Source organism: Trichosurus vulpecula, chromosome 1 (assembly GCF_011100635.1).
Source record: "Trichosurus vulpecula isolate mTriVul1 chromosome 1, mTriVul1.pri, whole genome shotgun sequence".
In the NCBI taxonomy this organism is placed as follows: domain Eukaryota; kingdom Metazoa; phylum Chordata; class Mammalia; order Diprotodontia; family Phalangeridae; genus Trichosurus; species Trichosurus vulpecula.
The window spans coordinates 115,277,629-115,295,894 of NC_050573.1; the positions used below are offsets into that span (position 1 = coordinate 115,277,629).

Here is an 18,266-nt window from a genome sequence, read left to right on the forward strand (position 1 = left end):
CGGTCCCAAGAATGTGGACTTTATTCTGTAGGCAATGGAAGAAAATGTGAGGAAATTTCCTGTGGTAGGGAGAAACAACAGATCATAGACCCAACCTGGCCTTCAACTACCTTAAACCTGGGGATTTCCATTTTTACTGAGTTCACTCTAGGAGGACATATGCTCCAAAAGTACAGACTCTTTTGTTTGGCTTTTAAAGGCCTTTCCTATCTGACTACAGAATTCCTTTCCAGACTTAATGCATATATTTTCCTTCATAAACTCTCTATTTCAGACAAATTGGCCTCCTTGTCAGTCAGCAAGTCACTAAATATTTGTGACATACTTATTATGTTCTAAGTTCTGGGGATCTAAAAGGTAGAAAGGGGCCAGGTTGTGAAGGGCTGTAAGTGCCAAACAGATGGTTTGATATTTGATTTTGAAGGTAATAGGGAGCCATTGAAGTTTACTAAGTAGGAGGGGAATAGTGTGGTCAGACCTGATTTTTAGGAAAGTCATTTTGGCAGCTATATGGAGGATGGACCTCCCATTTTTGTGCATTTGGGTGCCATGGCACCCAGGTCTGGAAAGCCCTCTTTCCTCGTCTCTTACTCTCAGAATCCCTTGCTTCCTTCAAACCCAGCTCATGTGCTACCTCCTACAGGAAGTCTCCCCTGATGCCCACAGTTGTTAATACCCTCCCTCTCCCTGAAATTACTTTGCCTTTATTTTGCATATATTTTGTATTTATTCACTGAATCTTAGATTTGGAAGAGACGTCAGTGACCATAGAGTCTAACTCATACCTGAAAGGCAATGCTTCAGCCTGAAGACCTCCAGTGAGAGGAACTTGCCACCTTCCAAGGTAGCCCATCCATTTTGGGGCACTTTAATTATTAAGAAATATTTTTCCCAACACCAACCCCAAATTTGCCTCCTTGCAGCTTCTCAGTTCTGACCACTGAGTCCAAAGAAAATAAGTCTAATTCCAGTTCCATATGAGAGCCTTTAAAGACCTTAATGACATCTGTCATGCCCATCTCTCTCTCCCCTCTCCCCCAAGCATGTATATGTATATTGTTTCTCTCATAAGCCCCTTAAGGGCAAAGATTGTTACATCTTTGTCTTACTGTCCCCAGTACCTGGTGTGGTGCTTGGCACATGGTGGGTACTTAATAAATACTTGTTGAATTGAACTGAATTATACCCAGGTTATTCATCCCGAAGGATTAGTTTCAGAGTTCAAAGAAAAAGGGTTGGAACTATGATTCATCCATGACTCCCACCTCCAAGAGTCATTCTGATAACTCTGTTACAAAGGTTTTGTTTTTCTTTTCTTTTCTTCCCCCAAATGGAGTTGGAAGGTAGGAATAGACGAGAAAGGCGACAGAAGGAAAGGAAAGAAGGAAGGAAGGAAGGAAGGAAGGAAGGAAGGAAGGAGGGAAGGAAGGAAGGAAAGAAGGAAGGAAGGAAGGAAGAAAGAAAGAAAGAAAGAAAGGAAGGAAGGAAGGAAGGAAGAAGGAAGGAAAGAAGGGAAGGAAGGAAGGAAGGAAGGAAGAAAGAAAGAAAGAAAGAAAGAAAGAAAGAAAGGAAGGAAGGAAGGAAGAAAGAAGGAAAGAAGGGAAGGAAGGAAGGAAGGAAGGAAGGAAGAAAGAAAGAAAGAAAGAAAGAAAGAAAGAAAGAAAGAAAGAAAGAAAGAAAGAAAGAAAGAAAAAGAAAGAAAAGAAGAAAGAAGGAAAGAAGGGAAGGAAGGAAGGAAAGAAAAAAAGAAGGAGAGAGAGAGAGAGAGAGAGAGAGAGAGAGAGAGCAAAGGAGGGAGGAAGGGAGGAAAGAAAAAAAGAGAAAAGAGAAGAGAAAGAACAGAGGGTCATTGAAACTTTTTTTTAATGTGGAAAAGAGAATAAAAGAGGGGCCAGAAAGAATCACAAATAAGGAAGGTGGGCAGCTTTGAAAATTACATGTTGAATTTAATATATATTTAAGAAGAAAAGCAGGTTGTCTGTAATATTCACGGTTTCATGTACAATCATCCTTACTCTGTTCCAGTATGTATATGGAAATGCTCATTTTATTTCATATTTAAATTCAGGGGGGAGAAGTCAAGATATCACAGTGAAGGGCCAAAACTTTGAAACTCCCCCCCCCCAAACCCTGCCCATGAGACAACCACAGAAAACACTAAGAAAACCTTCTCAGTCAATGACCTAAATAAGATGTGCTCTTGTAAGTTGGGAAGTTTCAAAATACTGGAACCAAAATTGAAGGGCTTTATCATTAAAGACCTAGTCAATACATTAGCCCAGAAAGCCATTATCCTACAATTCAATAGGGAAGGCAGTTACAAATCCTTCAGCTGCCAACATTTATGGACTGCCTACTCTGAATAAGGCAGAAATAATACTTAACAATTTTTATAGGAACTGCTTATCAGACATAGAGACTCAGTCTGAAGACCTCACTAGGCTTCCATTCATAGCTGAGTTACCCATTTCCTCTAACCCTAGTTCTTCATCCATCCTTGCCCATGATGATATGGTTGCAGAAAGAGGACCCTTTTCTGTGGCAACATCATGTACGAAACTTCTAAATTCATTTATGTATTACATAAAACTTCCACTTAATCTCCTTATCCAGAGACCTACATGTTCCTCAGATTCTGAATGTAGGCCAGACAACTGAAATGACCTTTAATTTCTAAGATAACATCTAGGGTTTAGGTTGGTTTCTTGTTGGGTAGTTCCAATGGTTATAACATATTGTTGAGGATGTCTTGGGTTCAGTTATCAGGTAGGGCTGTGTGTGTGCACACACTGTTTTTTATTTTAGATTTAGATGCCGGAGATACAAAAAGATATAAATCAGGGGCCCCTATCTCAAGGATCTTACAATCTAGTTCAGATAATGAGGCTTATACAGCTGAACTCCAAATTACATGCAAGTTTTGCTATAAACTTCACGGTTCAGTGCTTTGGAACTTGAAATACTTATTTACCATTATTTTTAAAATGTTATAAATTGCAGTTCAATTCCCAAGCTGGTCCACAAACCCACAAAAGTCAGTGTTGCTGAACTATAATAATAATGACGATGATGATGACAGTAGCTTGACTTCTGGGCTTTGGAAGAATTAATAGGAGAGCTAATTTTACCTGAGTGATCATGGGCAAATCACTTAACCTTTATGGGTCTCCACATTCTTCATCTGTAAAATAAGGGGAATGAATAATGTCTCAGAGAAAAGATAGGAAGCACACTTCAGGGAGCGGTGGGGAGTGTAAGGAAAGAATGTTGCACGTATTATCTAACATGGTCACTTAGCCTCCTTTTGGTTCAGTTTCCTGACTTGTAAAATAGGGATAATAATAGTACCTCTCAGGGATGTTGTAAGGATCAAATCAGATGATATTTGCAAAGTGTTTGGCACATAGTAAGCATTATAAAAATGTTTTCATATTGTTATGCAGTTATATATGACTCCTTGACCACGTTTGAGATTTTCTTGGCAAAGATACTTGAGTGGTTTGCTATTGCCTTTTCCAGCTTATTTTACAGATGAGGAAACTGAGGCAAATAGAGATAAGTGACTTGCCCAGGGTCACACAGCTAGTAAATATCTGAGGTTGGATTTTGAACTCAGATCTTTCTGCCGCCTAGCTGTCCCTATAAAATAACATTAAAATGCTGCTGTTACCAACATATTGATTCTTTTTGCTTAATTGGTTTTTCTTGTTATGGGAAGTTTCAATATTTGCAGGGAAAGAGGCAGGAATGGGACTTTATAGAAAGAACTGTGATGTCAAAAACAAAAGGCATTAATAAACTCATTTTTAAAATAAAATGATAAGCTTAATAAAATTTATTTTAAGTGATATATATCTTATAAACAAAGTATTAACACTATCAATATTTTTCCAGTCTCCTTAATAATAAATGTTAAATAAAAATTTAAAAAATAAAAATAAATTTTAAAAAATGTCTCAGATGACTTCTAAAATCTCTTCCAGCCCTAAATCTAAGCTCCTATAAGCCTCTGACACTATTATTGATCTTACTCATGATGATAAATGGATGGATGACTGACAGAATTTTGGAGTTGGAGGGGATGTCAGGGGACATCCAGCCCCTACTAGAAAAAGAATCCCCGCTAGCACTTACCTGACACTTACGCAAATATACTCACCGTCTCCATTTCCTCTCCTCCCACTGGCTCCCAAACCATTTGAAATCTGGCTTCTGTCTATCATTCAACTTGGTCTTTCCAAATTTCCCAGTGCTCTCTTACCTGCTACATCTAAAGGCTTTTTTTTCAATCCTGAACGTCTCAGTGGCATTCAACACAGGAGAATCCCTTTTTCTCCCGGATATTTTTCCATCTCAAGCTTTTCATGATGTTGTTCTCTCTGGGTTTTCCTATTGGTTCAACTACTTTTGCTCAGTCTTTTTTTTAAACTGGTTATTCCTCCATGTCTCACCTATTAACTGTGGGTGTCTCCTAAGGTTCTGTCCTGTACTCTCTTCTCTTTCCACTTTATACTCTCTCACCCTATGATCTCACCAGCTCCCAGCTCAATGCACATGATTCCCAAATCTCTTTTTCTGGCCCTGGTCTCTCTCCTGAGCTCCAGTTCTACATCATCAAGTGCCCTTTGGATATTCCAAATTAGATACCCCATAGCATTCAACATATCATATATATACATGCATATATGTAATATATGTGTATATGTATGTGTAAGCATACATACACACATATGTGTATGCATATTTGTATGTATGTATTTACAGATACATGCATATATGAATAGTTTCTAAAAACCAAAAATGCTTCCCTTATCAGTTTTTAGCTTAAAGCCAATGCATGGAACTAAAATTCAATTGTTGGATTCTCATGGAAGTTTTTGTGGATCTAGAACTAAGTTAGTATGTGTAGCAAAGAGCTTTCCCCACAAGCATGCACTATTTACTTCTGTATTTCTCTTCAGTTTATCTGAAATCATTTGTGATTGGCTCCAACTCATTCCCAGAAATAAATAGATTATAACCATAGCATCTGACATATCCCAAAACCCACTCTTTTGTGAGCAAACATTTGGGGGTTTGTTTGTTTTTTAATTAAAGAATAAAATGTGCAGTGAGGATATGGACTAGTCATTTTATTCATTAGATAAATTAGATGCCTATAGGGATCTCAAATTAAACATGGGCAAGAACACCTCATTACCTTTTGCCCCAAACCCTCCCTTCTTCCAAACTTCCCTGTTACCATCAAGGGCACCTCTGTTTCCCATGCTCACAACCTCAGTGACATCCTTAACTCCTCACTCTCATTCACCCTCCCTACCAAATTCATTGTAAAGTCTTGTAGTTTCAACCTTCAAAATATCTCTTATACCCTTCTCTCTACTTACACAATGACCATCTCTGTTATCATTATCTCCTGGACTATTGAAAGAGCCTTCTAACAGGTTATACCTCAAGTCTCTCCCCATTCCAATCAGTCCATCTTCCACTCAAGCACCAAGGTGATTTTTCTAATGCCTAAGGCTGACCTTATCATCCACTCTGCTCAAGAAGCCACAGTGGCTCCCAATGACCTCCAGAGTCAAATACAACATCCTCCCTTTTTCTTTCATAGCCTTTCATAATGGGGCCCCTTCCTACCTTTCTAGTGGTCTTATACTTTTCTGCCTTCATTGTATTCTGTGAACCAGGTACCTGGCTTACTTGATATTCCTTACACATAACACTCTATCTTCACACCTTATGCCTTTGCAATGGCTGTCCCCCATCCCTCGGATGCTCTCCTTCCTCACCTCTGCCTCTTGGCTTTCCTGGCTTCCTTTGAGCAAGCTCAGATCCCATGTTCTGGTTGGAGGCTTTTCTGTATCTCACCCTTTCCCTGTTTCCCAGGAAGCTCGGGAGTTTCAAAAGCGGAAATGAGGAGGGAGAGTTTTCCAGATGTGGGTGACAACAAAGATGGGGGAAGGATGTTATCTTCCACACTGAAGCCAGAGATTTTCCTAAAGAGCAGGTCTGACTATGTCACACCTCTCCTACTCAGCAAACTGCAGTGGCTCCCCATTACTTGCAGGATTAAATGTAAAATCTTCTGTTGGGCTTTTAAAGTCCATCATAACCTGGCCCCTTCTGACCTTTCCAATCTTCTTACACTTTACGCTCCTCCATGTACTCCACAATAAAATGATACTGGTCTTCTTGCTGTTCCTTGCACAGAATTCCATCTCTTGATTGTACCTTTCCCCTAGATGTTCCCTTTGCCTGGATTGTCCTTCGTTCTCACTTCCCTCTACTGGTTTTCCTGACTTCCTTCAAGATCAGCTCAAATCCCATTCCTTGTTACTATCCCACCCTCCTCTCTCTCTCTCTCTCTCTCTCTCTCTCTCTCTCTCTCTCTCTCTCTCTCTCTCTCTCTCTCTCTCACACACACACACACACACACACACACTATTAGTGTCTGCCCTGGAGGGAAATACCTTCCATCTGCACTGTCTATTATCTTGTATGTACATAGATATTGGCATATTGTTCCCCCAATAGAATATCAGCCTTTTGAAGACAGGAAGGGTGTTCTTACATTTCTCTATTTGCCTCCCACTAAACAACAGCAAAAAAACCCAAGCATTTATTAAGAGCCTACTATGTACCAAGCATTGTACTAAGAGCTGGAGAGGCAAAGGAAGGAAAAAGAGTCCCTCCCCTCAAGGGATCCACATTCTACTGAGTGAGACAACATGTGAACAAGATATAGAGAAGATAGATTGAAGGTAACTTTAAAGGGATGTCCCTAGCACAAAGGAGGGTTAGAAAAAGACTTCTTATAGAAGCAGGGAAACTAGGTGGCACAGTGGATAGAGTACTGGGCTTAGAATCAAAAAGACTCATTCAAATCCAGCCTCAGACACTTCCTAGCTGTGTGTGACCCTGGGTAAATCATTTAACCCAGTTTGCCTTATCTGCAAAATGAGCTGTGTCTTTGCCACTTCAGTATCCTTGTCAAGAAAATCTCAATGGGGTCATGAAGAGTCAGACATGACTGACAACTTAACAACAACAACAACAGAAGAAAGGATTTTAGCTGAAACCTGAGAAAGCCAGGGAAGCCAGGAATCAGAGATGAGGAGGGAGAGAATTCTAGGCATGGTGGACAGTGAGAAAGAATGTACTGGGAGTTAGAAAATAGAGTGTCTTGTGTGAGGAACAACAAAGAGACCGTTGTGACTGAATCATGGACTAGGTAAACTCTTAATAAATACACTTGACTGACTGATAAATAGGTCAGAAGGTCAAGTGTGTGAAAGAGAACACTGCAATGTCTGGAAAGGTAATGTGGAGCCAGATGTAAGAAGCTTAGTTCCCAACAAAGAAGCAGTTTTGCTGTTTTGTAGTTTTGGTGGGTACTTAGGTGGCACAGTGGGTAGAGTGTCAGGCCTGGAGTCAGAAAGACCTGAGTTCAAACCCAGCCTCAGACACTAACTAGCTGTGTGACCCTGGGCAAGTCGCCTAATCCTATTTGCTTCAATTCCTTCATCTGTAAAATGAGCTAGAAAAGGAAATGGCAAACCACTCTGCCAAGAAAACACCAAAGTGGGTCACGAAGGGTTAGACATGACAGAAAATGACTAAACAATGACAAAGCCCTCCTACCTGACAGGTTAATGCTGATCCTTGTACAGGATCATAGATTTAGTTCACAAGGGCCTTAGAAGTCACCTAATCTAACCCCTTTCATAGATGAGGAAACTGAGGCCCTACCAGATCAAACTGAAAAATAAAACCATAATAATGAAAAGTTCCAGCAAGTCAGAGAAAAATTTCGTTTGCTACACCCACCCCTAGTTACTAGTTAGTTCTTCACCTCAATAAACCTAAATATTTTATCGACTGATACAATATTTAATTTGAATGAGACTTCTGACCAAGGTCACTTGGTGATTCTAAGTTCTCAAATAGTTACTGCCAACATGCTGTTGCAATGCCTCAGAATGAAGAACAGCACATTCAGAAAGGCAAAAAAAACCTCCCACCAACAATTTATTCAAATTAAATTCCATAAGTTACTTATTAACCTGAGAGAAACTGTCCTAAGCTCTCAGACAAGTGTTATAAACCTTCACCAGTCCTACCACTATCATTTTAGCAACCTACGCACCACTTCTGCCTTTGTCATCCAAGAAATCTACAAAATGGGCAATCGCCATGTAAGTAGTCTTTTCACTGGGGAAGCCAACATAAAAATCAAGCCTTAATTTTGCCGTGCATGGGATGAGAACTCATTTAAATTTAATAAATGTATGTGATGAGACAAATTTACAATCTGAAATCTGGATTAATTGATACAAAGCTTTTTCCCTCCTGGGCTGATGTGACTTCTTATTCACTTCAACTATGTAGCACCAAAATTTTAACACAACTGGGCATTTCTTTGAACATAATTCAGTTAATTATGGCTCAGAAATAGTGTATCCTAAGCAAGCAACAAAGAAAGCAACAAAATAAACCACAGCGCCTTACCTATAATAGTTTGATGAGTGAATAAATGAAGACTTTTTTGCTTCATCTTAGAGAATTGCACAAACCATTAGTTCCACAGTTTTGGTTAGGGAGGAAAGTTTTTCTAGCTCCTTATACAAATGTGCCAATCAGAGAGCAGGTTAGATGTGTTGGCTGTGGTTCTGTCTAACCAAAGCACCATGCAATATGGACGTAAAAGGGAAAATTCAGTCATCCAGTGATTTCATTCACCCAGCATCAAATATATATGAAAATGCCCAGGTAGTAGACTAAATGTTTTACTTTGGACTTAATTTCTGTTAATAGCAGTAACATTTGGCACTCTTTGACATCATATGGACATTTTAAGAAGGTGCTAATGAATACAGGATCTCTTTATTTTGACGAATTGTGCATTTAAGGAGAAAAAAAAATCCCTGAGGTCAATTGTGTTTGCCTGTCATTACAAGTGATGTTTAAGAGGAAGGGTTTATGAAATGTAATAAGGTTTATATATGTACCCTGAAGCCAATCAGGAAGTGCTATAGGCTAGATTTGAAGTAAGGTCTTCCTGACTCCAAGCCCAGCACTCTATCCACTGTATCACCTAGGTGTCCCATATTTGCTCAGAAAATTTCAAGTTTCCAGGCCTAAAGATACTGCCTTCAAAGAGGCATTATTTAATAAGCTAAAAGAAGGCAAGTCACCTTGGCAAGTGATCCAAAATCACTAACAGTAGTTTTGTAGTTTACCTTTGGGAGATACTAAGACCCACTTCTGTAATATTCTTCAAAGCTATAGGGCATGGGGTGGGGGGGGAATTCATTTATTTATTAGCATATTTAGCTTATTGTGATTTGTTTTCAGTCTTTCAAAAGTTACAGATTGGCTGGTCTTTGAGCATTTTTTTATTTCTTTATTTGGATCCTCAGAGTCAGTCTTACCAACTTTCAGAAGGCAGTCGGCAGGTACCCAAAGGAAAAACCCCATCGACTTCACCAGTTCAACCCCTGAACCAGCAGCCAGGGGGCCAACGACCAGGGAGCCAACAACCAGTAAGCATTCTTTCCATTCCTTCTTTCAAAGAAGAGCCTTGTTGGAGACCTTTTATAGCCCAGCATCTTCCAGCTATGTCCTGTAACTTGGGTCACAGAATAAGTGTTCCCAAGCTCTTTCAGGCTCAGTACACCTTGAATTTCAGTAAACCTTCCTCTGTCCTCTATTCCTTATGAACGGAAATAAATTCTAGAGTTTACCATGCATATTCATGTAAGAAAAACATTCCCATGTCTCTCTATTCAACATGAAAGGAACTATATATGCACATAAGAAATAAAATAGATTAATTCATTTTTTACATGATAACTTTATTATAGATTTTAAAGGAATAGCAAGTTGTACATAATAGATTTGCTGTTTTATGTGCAATCATCTTTTTCTTTTTTTAATTATATATATTTAATATATTTAGTTTTCAGCATTGATTTTTTTCCCTATTTCTACCCTCCCCCCCACTCCAAGATGGTATATATTCTGGTTGCCCCATTCCCCAGTCAGCCCTCCCTTCTGTTACCCTACTCCCCTCCCATCCCCCTTTCCCTTCTTCTCTTGTAGGGCAAGATAAGTTTCTACGCCCCATTGCCTGTGTATCTTATTTCCTAGTTGCATACAAAAACTTTTTTTTTGTTTATTTTTGAATGTCTGTTTTTAAAACTTTGAGTTCCAAATTCTCTCCCCTTTTCCCTCCCCTCCCACCCTCCCTAAGAAGGCAAGCAATTCAACACAGGCCACACGCGTATCATTATGTAAAACCCTTCCACAATACTCATGTTGTGAAAGATTAACTGTGTTTTGCTCCTTCCTAACCTATCCCTCTTTATTGAATTTTCTCCCTTGACCCTGTCCCTTTTCAAAAGTATTTGTTTTTGATTACCTCTTCCCCTTGTCTGCCCTCCCTTCTATTGTCCCCCACTTTTTATCTTCTTCCTCCTACTTTCTGGTGGGGTAAGATACCCAGTTGAGTGTGTATGGTATTCCCTCCTCAGGTCAAATCCAATGAGAGCAAGATTTACTCATTCTTCCTCACCTGCCCCCTCTTCCCTTCCTACAGAACAGCTTTTTCTTGTCACTTTTATGCGAGATAACTTAACCCATTCTATCTTTCGCCCTCTCCTAATATATTCCTCTCTTATCCCTTAATTTGATTTTATTTTTTTTAGATATCATCCCTTCATATTCATCTCACCCTGTGCCCTCTGTCTATATATAATATTACATATAATATATATACACCTACTTATATACATACATAGACACACACATATGTATACACACACACATATATATGTATGCATATTCCTTTCAGCTACTATGATATTGAGGTCTCATGAATCATACACATCATCTTTCTATGTAGGAATGTAAACAAAACAGTTCAACTTTAGTAAGTCCCTTATGATTTCTCTTTCTTTTTTACCTTTTCATGCTTCTCTTGATTCTTGTGTTTGAAAGTCAAATTTTCTATTCAGCTCTGGTCTTTTCACTGAGAAAGCTTGAAAATCCTCTATTTTGTTGAAAATCCATATTTTGCCTTGGAGCATGATACTCAGTTTTGCTGGGTAGGTGATTCTTGGTTTTAATCCTAGCTCCATTGACCTCCAGGTTATCGTATTCCATGCCCTTCAGTCCCTTAATGTGGAAGCTGCTAGATCCTGTGTTATCCTGATTGTTTTTCCACATTACTCAAATTGTTTCTTTCTGGCTGCTTGCAGTATTTTCTCCTTGATCTGGGAGCTCTGGAATTTGGCGACAATATTCCTAGGAGTTTTCTTTTGGGGATCTATTTGAGGAGGCGATCGATGGATTCTTTCAATTTCTATTTTGCCCTGTGGCTCTAGAATATCAGGGCAGTTCTCCTTGATAATTTCTTGAAAGATGATATCTAGGCTCTTTTTTTGATCATGGCTTTCAGGTAGTCCAATAATTTTTAAATTATCTCTCCTGGATCTATTTTCCAGGTCAGTGGTTTTTCCAATGAGATATTTCACATTATCTTCCACTTTTTCATTCCTTTGGTTCTGTTTGATAATATCTTGATTTCTCATAAAGTCACTAGCTTCCACTGGCTTCAATCTAATTTTTAAGGGAGTATTTTCTTCCGTGGTCTTTTGTACCTCCTTTTCCATTTGGCTAATTCTGCCTTTCAAGGCATTCTTCTCCTCATTGGCTTTTTGGAGCTCTTTTGCCATTTGAGTTAGTCTATTTTATAAGGTGTTGTTTTCTTCAATATTTTTTTCAGTATTTTTTGGGTCTCCTTTAGCAATTCATTGACTTGTTTTTCATGGTTTTCTCACCTCATTCTCATTTCTTGTCCCAATTTTTCCTCTACTTCTCTAACTTGCTTTTCCAAATCCTTTTTGAGCTCTTCCATGGCCTGAGACCAGTTCATGTTTTTCTTGGAGGCTTTTGATGTAGACTCTTTGACTTTGTTGGCTTCTTCAGGCTGTATGTTTTGGTCTTCTTTGTCACCAAAGAAAGATTCCAAAGTCTGAGACTGAATCTGAGTGAGTTTTCGCTGCCTGGCCTTGTTCCCAGCCAGCTTACTTGACCCTTGAGTTTTTCATCCGGGTATGACTGCTTGTAGAGTAAAGAGTACTTTGTTCCAAGCTTGAGGGGATGCGCTGTTGATTTCAAAGCTATTTCTATACAGCCAGCTCTGCCACACCAGCACTCCTCCTTCCCCAAGAACCGCCAACCAGGACCTGACACAAATCTTAAGCAGGCTCTGTACTCCTGCTCAGATCTGCCACTTAATTCCTCCCACCATGTGGGCCTAGCGCCGGAAGCAACTGCAGCTATAGTTCTGTAGCTGCACCACCCCCGCTGCCCCTGGGGCGATGGCCAAACTGCGAACTCTGTCCACCGCAGCTTTTCCCACTAACCTTCTCTGTTGTCTTTGGTGTTTGTGGGTTGAGAAGTCTGGTAACTGCCGCAGCTCACTGATTCAGGGCACTAGGGGCTGTTCCACCAGCTCCTGGTCTGATTGATCCCAACACCGCCCATGCTGGGCTCCTCACCCCTCTGCTCTGTACACAATAGACCTCATCCAGGGACCATCCAGGCTGTCCTGGGCTGGACCCTGCTTCCCTCTGCTATTTTGTGGGTTCTGCAGTTCTAGAATTTGTTCAGAGACATTTTTATAGGTTTTTGGAGGGACCTGGCAGGGAGCTCAAGCAAGTCTCTGCTTTGCAGCCTCCATCTTGGCTCTGCCCCCCGGAAGCAAAAATAGATTAATTTCAATCAGATGATATAGTTATTTGCAAAATATTCTCTCTACCTTCTTGACAAGCTTCTCATATGCCTTGAAGTAGATATACAACAGCTTGGGAACCCTGACCCCCAGAGAATGTTCCTGCTTGCACATATTTCTATACCATAAACTATCTTATTTCAATGATTTTAATTGTAATATTGCATCATTAATGGACCTTTTCCTCCAGGAGCTTGGAATGGTTTATGTTTAAATGGATGATGGACCATGGTTTTCTAGGAACGATGTGGCATATACCAAAAAGAATACTGAACTGGGTGTTTGGGAGCTAGGCTATGATCTCAGTTCTGCTACTAACTAGCTTATAGCCAAGTCACTTCATGTGCTTGGGTCTCAACTTCTTTATCTGCAAAATGTGAATATTGGACTAGACAGTTTCGAAATTCCCTTCCAGTTCTGACATCCTGTGATACTAAGATCTCTATAATAGTATCAACCAAATCAAATCACATTGAGTCTACCAGAGAATGTTGTACAAAATACTTGAGGAAGTGAGAAATGAATGGAAAGCAGATGGTTGAGAGTGTATAGAAGAAAAACCTTAAAGTCAGTGGGACATTGCCAACTTGCCAAGGATCTGTGGTTTCAGAAGCATGGGAGCTCCCATCACCTGAAAGATCATTAGCCTTCTATAACTGAGTAGATGAGTCTTACAGAATTATCTGCAGCTCAGATAAGTCAAGTGACTTGCTTCTGGTCACACCGCTACTAATTATCAAGAGATGGGATGTCACCCACCTGAATATCATATTTTTTAAAGTCCTGTATTATAAAGCTTCTACAGAACAACAGCTAAGGCAATAAACAAACTTTAAAATTACTTCCAAGTTTTAAACATTTTTGGCTCCAGTGTTTTTCCATCACTGATGATTTCTGAAGATGTAATGTGATGATGAAAATAATAGCTAGCACTTATATAGCGCTTTAAGGTTTACAAGGCATTATATGTATAATGTCTCGCTTGACCTTCACAACAACCCTGTGAGGCAGGTACTATTCTTATCCTCATTTTACAGATGAGGAAACTGAGTCTGAGAGAGGGTAAATGACTTGCCCAGGGTCACACAGAAGGTAAGTGTCTGAGACAGGATTTGAACCCAGATCTTCTTGACTCCAAGTCTCCTCCCACTGTAGCCACTATAGAATACTGGCTATACGCATGTCTGTACATGTGTATGAATACGTCTATAAAGTATGCATACATATGTATACACAGATACATACGTGTATGTATGTGTGTATATACATACATGCACATGCATACATGTATGTATAATTATAAATTATAGGATATGATGTAAAATATATAATAATATAAATCATGCAATATAAATACATTATAATTTTATTATATATAATTTATATAATTGTATTTATAGTGCTTTATGGATTTCAATTTTTCACTTATCATCTTTTCTGGTTCTCAAGAGAACCCTAAAGTTGGTAGTATAAATCCTTAATTATCTCCATTTTATAGATTGAAAAACTGAAATTGAGCAAGGTCCATGCTAGAATAAGAAACCTGTACAATATTTCAATGGCTTAGTCACATAACACAACCAGTAACGGGCAGAGCTATAACTCAGGCTTAGGCCTTCAGAGATCAAGACTGACCCCTCCCCAGATCTCTCGGGTTCCCTTGGTTTCCCTTCCCCAGCTCTTCTTCCCACTCTCATTGGAAATTCCCATCCATGTTGATTCTCATGGTCGTCATTCATCTGCCTCAAGACCATTTTCTTGCTAGGTCACCCCTGACCTGCCCAACCACATCCACAAATGAGTAACTACCCTCATTCCTATAGCTTTTAGGTTTGCAAAGCATTTTCCTCAAACAGTCCTGGGAAGAAGAGAAGGTGAGCATGCTGCCATGGAGAGCTCACTAGCTTTGGAGTCAGAGAATCCAGTGCTTTGAGGGCTCTTCTGACTACAATCTTTGTGACTCCAGACCAATTACTTAACTTTTCTGAGCCTTAGGTTCCTCATCTATAAAATGAGGGAATTTGACTAGATGGCCTTTAAGGTCTCAACACTAATTGTGATTATCCCCATCTTACAGATGAAGAAACCAAGGATTTGCCCATGGCTAGAAAGTGTCTGAAATGGAAGTGAGCCCAAGTCTCCTAGCTCAAAGTCCAGCACTCTCCCTGAAACACCACTGAAACAAAACCAAATAAACAAACAAAATCCAGGCTTTAGCAAGTCTAGAATTGAGAGCATCCTGTGTAAATTGAGAGGTTAGTCCTCCGCACAACTGACACTGGTTCACTGTTGCTCCCCAGGGAAACACCCAGATGACAAATAGAGCGCTTTGCCAGCCAACAAAGTAAACAAAAGAACACGGTGGACGTCAAGGCTACTGAATTATCATAAAGAAAAATTCCCAACGACAGTTCAGTTGGATTTATGAGCATTTTGTGCATAGCATTTGAGAGTAGGAAGGAAGCCAAGAAGTCACCTAGTCTAGATGACTCATTTTGCAGAGGAGGAAACTGGGACCTGTGGAAGTTAAGCCATCTGTCCAAGATCACACGGATAGTCAGGGGAAAGAAATGCATCATGATACAAACCCAGGTCTAGGTAACAATTAAGTTTAAGCCACACAATTTACCATCACTGCTAAAACCTGGAGGCATAAAAATCATTGCTTTGCAAGGAGGAAGTACGTTCCATTCAGATGGAATTTCCAAAACCCAAACTACCTGGAATTGGTTTAGGCCTGAGGAGTTTTCACTGAGTATCACATGATCTCAGAAAAAGGAAGTCTGTGTTCTCATCCAAGCTTTTCCCCTTTACTAGTCATACTACCTTGGGTGAGTCACATTTGCTCTTTGGGTTTGTTTCCCACCCTGTAAAATGAGAGGGCTGAACCAAATGATCACTGCAGTGAGTCAGTCAACAAGCATTTATTAAGCGCCTACTATGTGACTGGCATTGTGCCACTGAGGTTACAAAGAAAGGAACAAAACAGTCCCTGCTCTTGAGGAGCTCACAGTTGAATGGGAGTTGGGAGGGTGGAGAATAATGTATACATAAATAGATATATTGGTCCCTAGGTGGAGATCACTATTAGTTAACCACTAGTTAATGGATAGGGCACTGGGCCTGAAGTCAGGAAGATCTGAGTTCACATCTGGTCTCTGACGTTTACTAGCTATGTGATCCTAGGCAAGTCACTTAACTTTTTTTGCCTCAGTTTCCTCAACTGTAATAATAATAATAATAATAATATCTACCTCCCAGAGTTGCTGTGAGGAGCAAATATGATAATGTTTGTAAAGTACTTAGCTTGGTGCACATAGTAAGTGCTATAAAAATGCTAATTATTATTAACTATTTACATAAAAAGTATATAACGATCATCTGAAAGAGGAAGGCATCAGGAGCTGGGGGGAAAGAGAGAACCAGGAAAGGCTTCCTTAAGAAGGTGAGATTTAAGCTGAATCTTGAAGGAAGCCAGGGAAATTCTTCCAGCTCTGATGCCCTGTGAGTATATGAATTTGTACAATGGATGTAGCATAAAATCAAGTCTAGTATCTACTAATGAATGTTCGGCATAGCAAATGGCACTGAATTTGAGGTCAAAAGACCTGGATTCAAATCCTAGCCTTGACACTGACTAGGTGTCCTTGGTCACTGAGATTCCATTTTGTCCTTTATAAAATGAAGGGGGGTTGGATTAATAACTTAAGGTACCTTTTAGCTCTAACTCCTCTATTTCTAAAAGTACAAAATCACATGTAGCACTGTTTTTGAGACCCCTGCCTGGAACAGCTCACCATCTAAGGCACACAGAGGCAGTAGCATTATCCCTGGACCTCCATATACAATGCTGCTGCTCAGCCCATGTAGCAAAATACTTGGGTGCATCATGAAGATACACTTCGTGTCCAGCAGTATCCAAGATCTCTTCTCCCCATTTTGAATATTGTTTTGAGCAGGGAGATGACCATTGAAATGTTCATGGTGACCTCAGTGAAGAGATGAGAGAGGGAGGCTGCTGTGTATCTGTAATCCTTTCCCAAGGTCAAAAAGCCAATGTATGCCAGAGATGGGACTTGAAGTCAGGCAGTCTAGACTCTGTGATCAGCCTTCTTACCTCTATGGCACTCCCACATGTTAGAATGGCAGTATGATGCAATGGACAGCTCTTTGGACCCAGAGTAAGGAGAACTGGGTTCCCCTCCTCATATACTCACTAGTTCTATGACATTGAACAAGTTGCTTGACCTCTAAAAACCTTACTTGCTTCTTCCTTAAAAAGGAGACAAAAATATTTGCCTGGTCTACCCCATGGAGTCAAGGAGGGGGGTGAAAGAGCTTTTCTTTGTAAAACTTTGGCACAATAGAATGACACACTACTACTACTACTACTACTACTACTACTACTACTACTACTACTACTACAAACTGCTCCGGCAACATGCTTGCTTTGCCTCCTTGGCCAAATAGCTTCTGTCTCTAGGCCTTGGTATCTTCGATTATTTTTAAAAAGGGGAGAGGTGGGGAGAATAGACTAAGATGATCTCTAAGAACTCTTCCTACTTGACCATTCTTTGATTCTCTATATAGTGTATACAAATTGTGTGGATCAATGTAGGACATGTGAATTGATAGATGCCAGTGATAGAGGAAACCTAGTGTTTACTGATATATCCCACAAAGTTCACAAATCTATCACAGGCCAAAAAAAGGGAGGAGAGCACTGATGTTTTGTCATGTTTCATCCTATGGAGCACAGTGTCAAACATGTAGTCTAGGCACAACACTCCCCAGTGCTGCCAGATCCAAATTAAAATGTAATTGGGAAATACTTAACAAAATAAATTTAAAAAAACAATAGAACATTGATAATACATTTAAATGTATGGTTTCTAAGCCAATATGCAACATGCAGAGATGTTTATGTACGGTTTACTGGCCCCATTTCTATTTGAATCTGCACTGGTGTAAAGCATAATTCTGGATTGCTTCCTGGGGATCTCTCTGTTTTCTCCACCTGGAAATCTAAGAAATAGATCCTATTGGACCACCACTTGCAAGCACTCATAGCTCACGGCACCAAAGAATTTTTGTTAACAAATGTTATGTAGCTCTATTTGTGGGTACCCCTTTCAGAGACCTTAAAGTCCCTTATAATTGTACCAAGCTCCATTGATGTCTATTTTGCTTCCTGTTGGCATGTGATGGGGTTGATCCCCTAAAAGACAACCTTGGCTATATCAGGCCATCTTACTTGACTGTAAGGCACTAGTCCCATGGGGTCTATTATTTACCTCTTTCCTTAGCCCTGAGACTTAGGCTATCTTCTCTTTTGCCTGGTTTTTGTGTTTTTATTATCCATCATATACAGAGGAACAGGGTTGGGCCATTTTTGTGAAAGAGTGAGGTATGTCCATGCTGCCAAACTCTCACTTGCCCTTCAACTAACTAGAAGGTCCCTCAAGAT

At 39.9% G+C, this 18,266-nt stretch overlaps 1 protein-coding gene across 1 annotated transcript in view; it reads left to right on the forward strand.

Moving 5' to 3' along the window:
• The first annotated feature begins 8,183 nt into the window (after positions 1-8,183).
• Positions 8,184-18,266, forward strand: part of ANXA13 (annexin A13) — a 69,791-nt gene continuing 59,708 nt past the window's right edge. Inside the window, 2 exon segments of the mRNA XM_036741865.1 lie at positions 8,184-8,198; positions 9,423-9,545. Of these exon segments, the coding sequence (XP_036597760.1) occupies positions 8,184-8,198; positions 9,423-9,545 (138 nt within the window).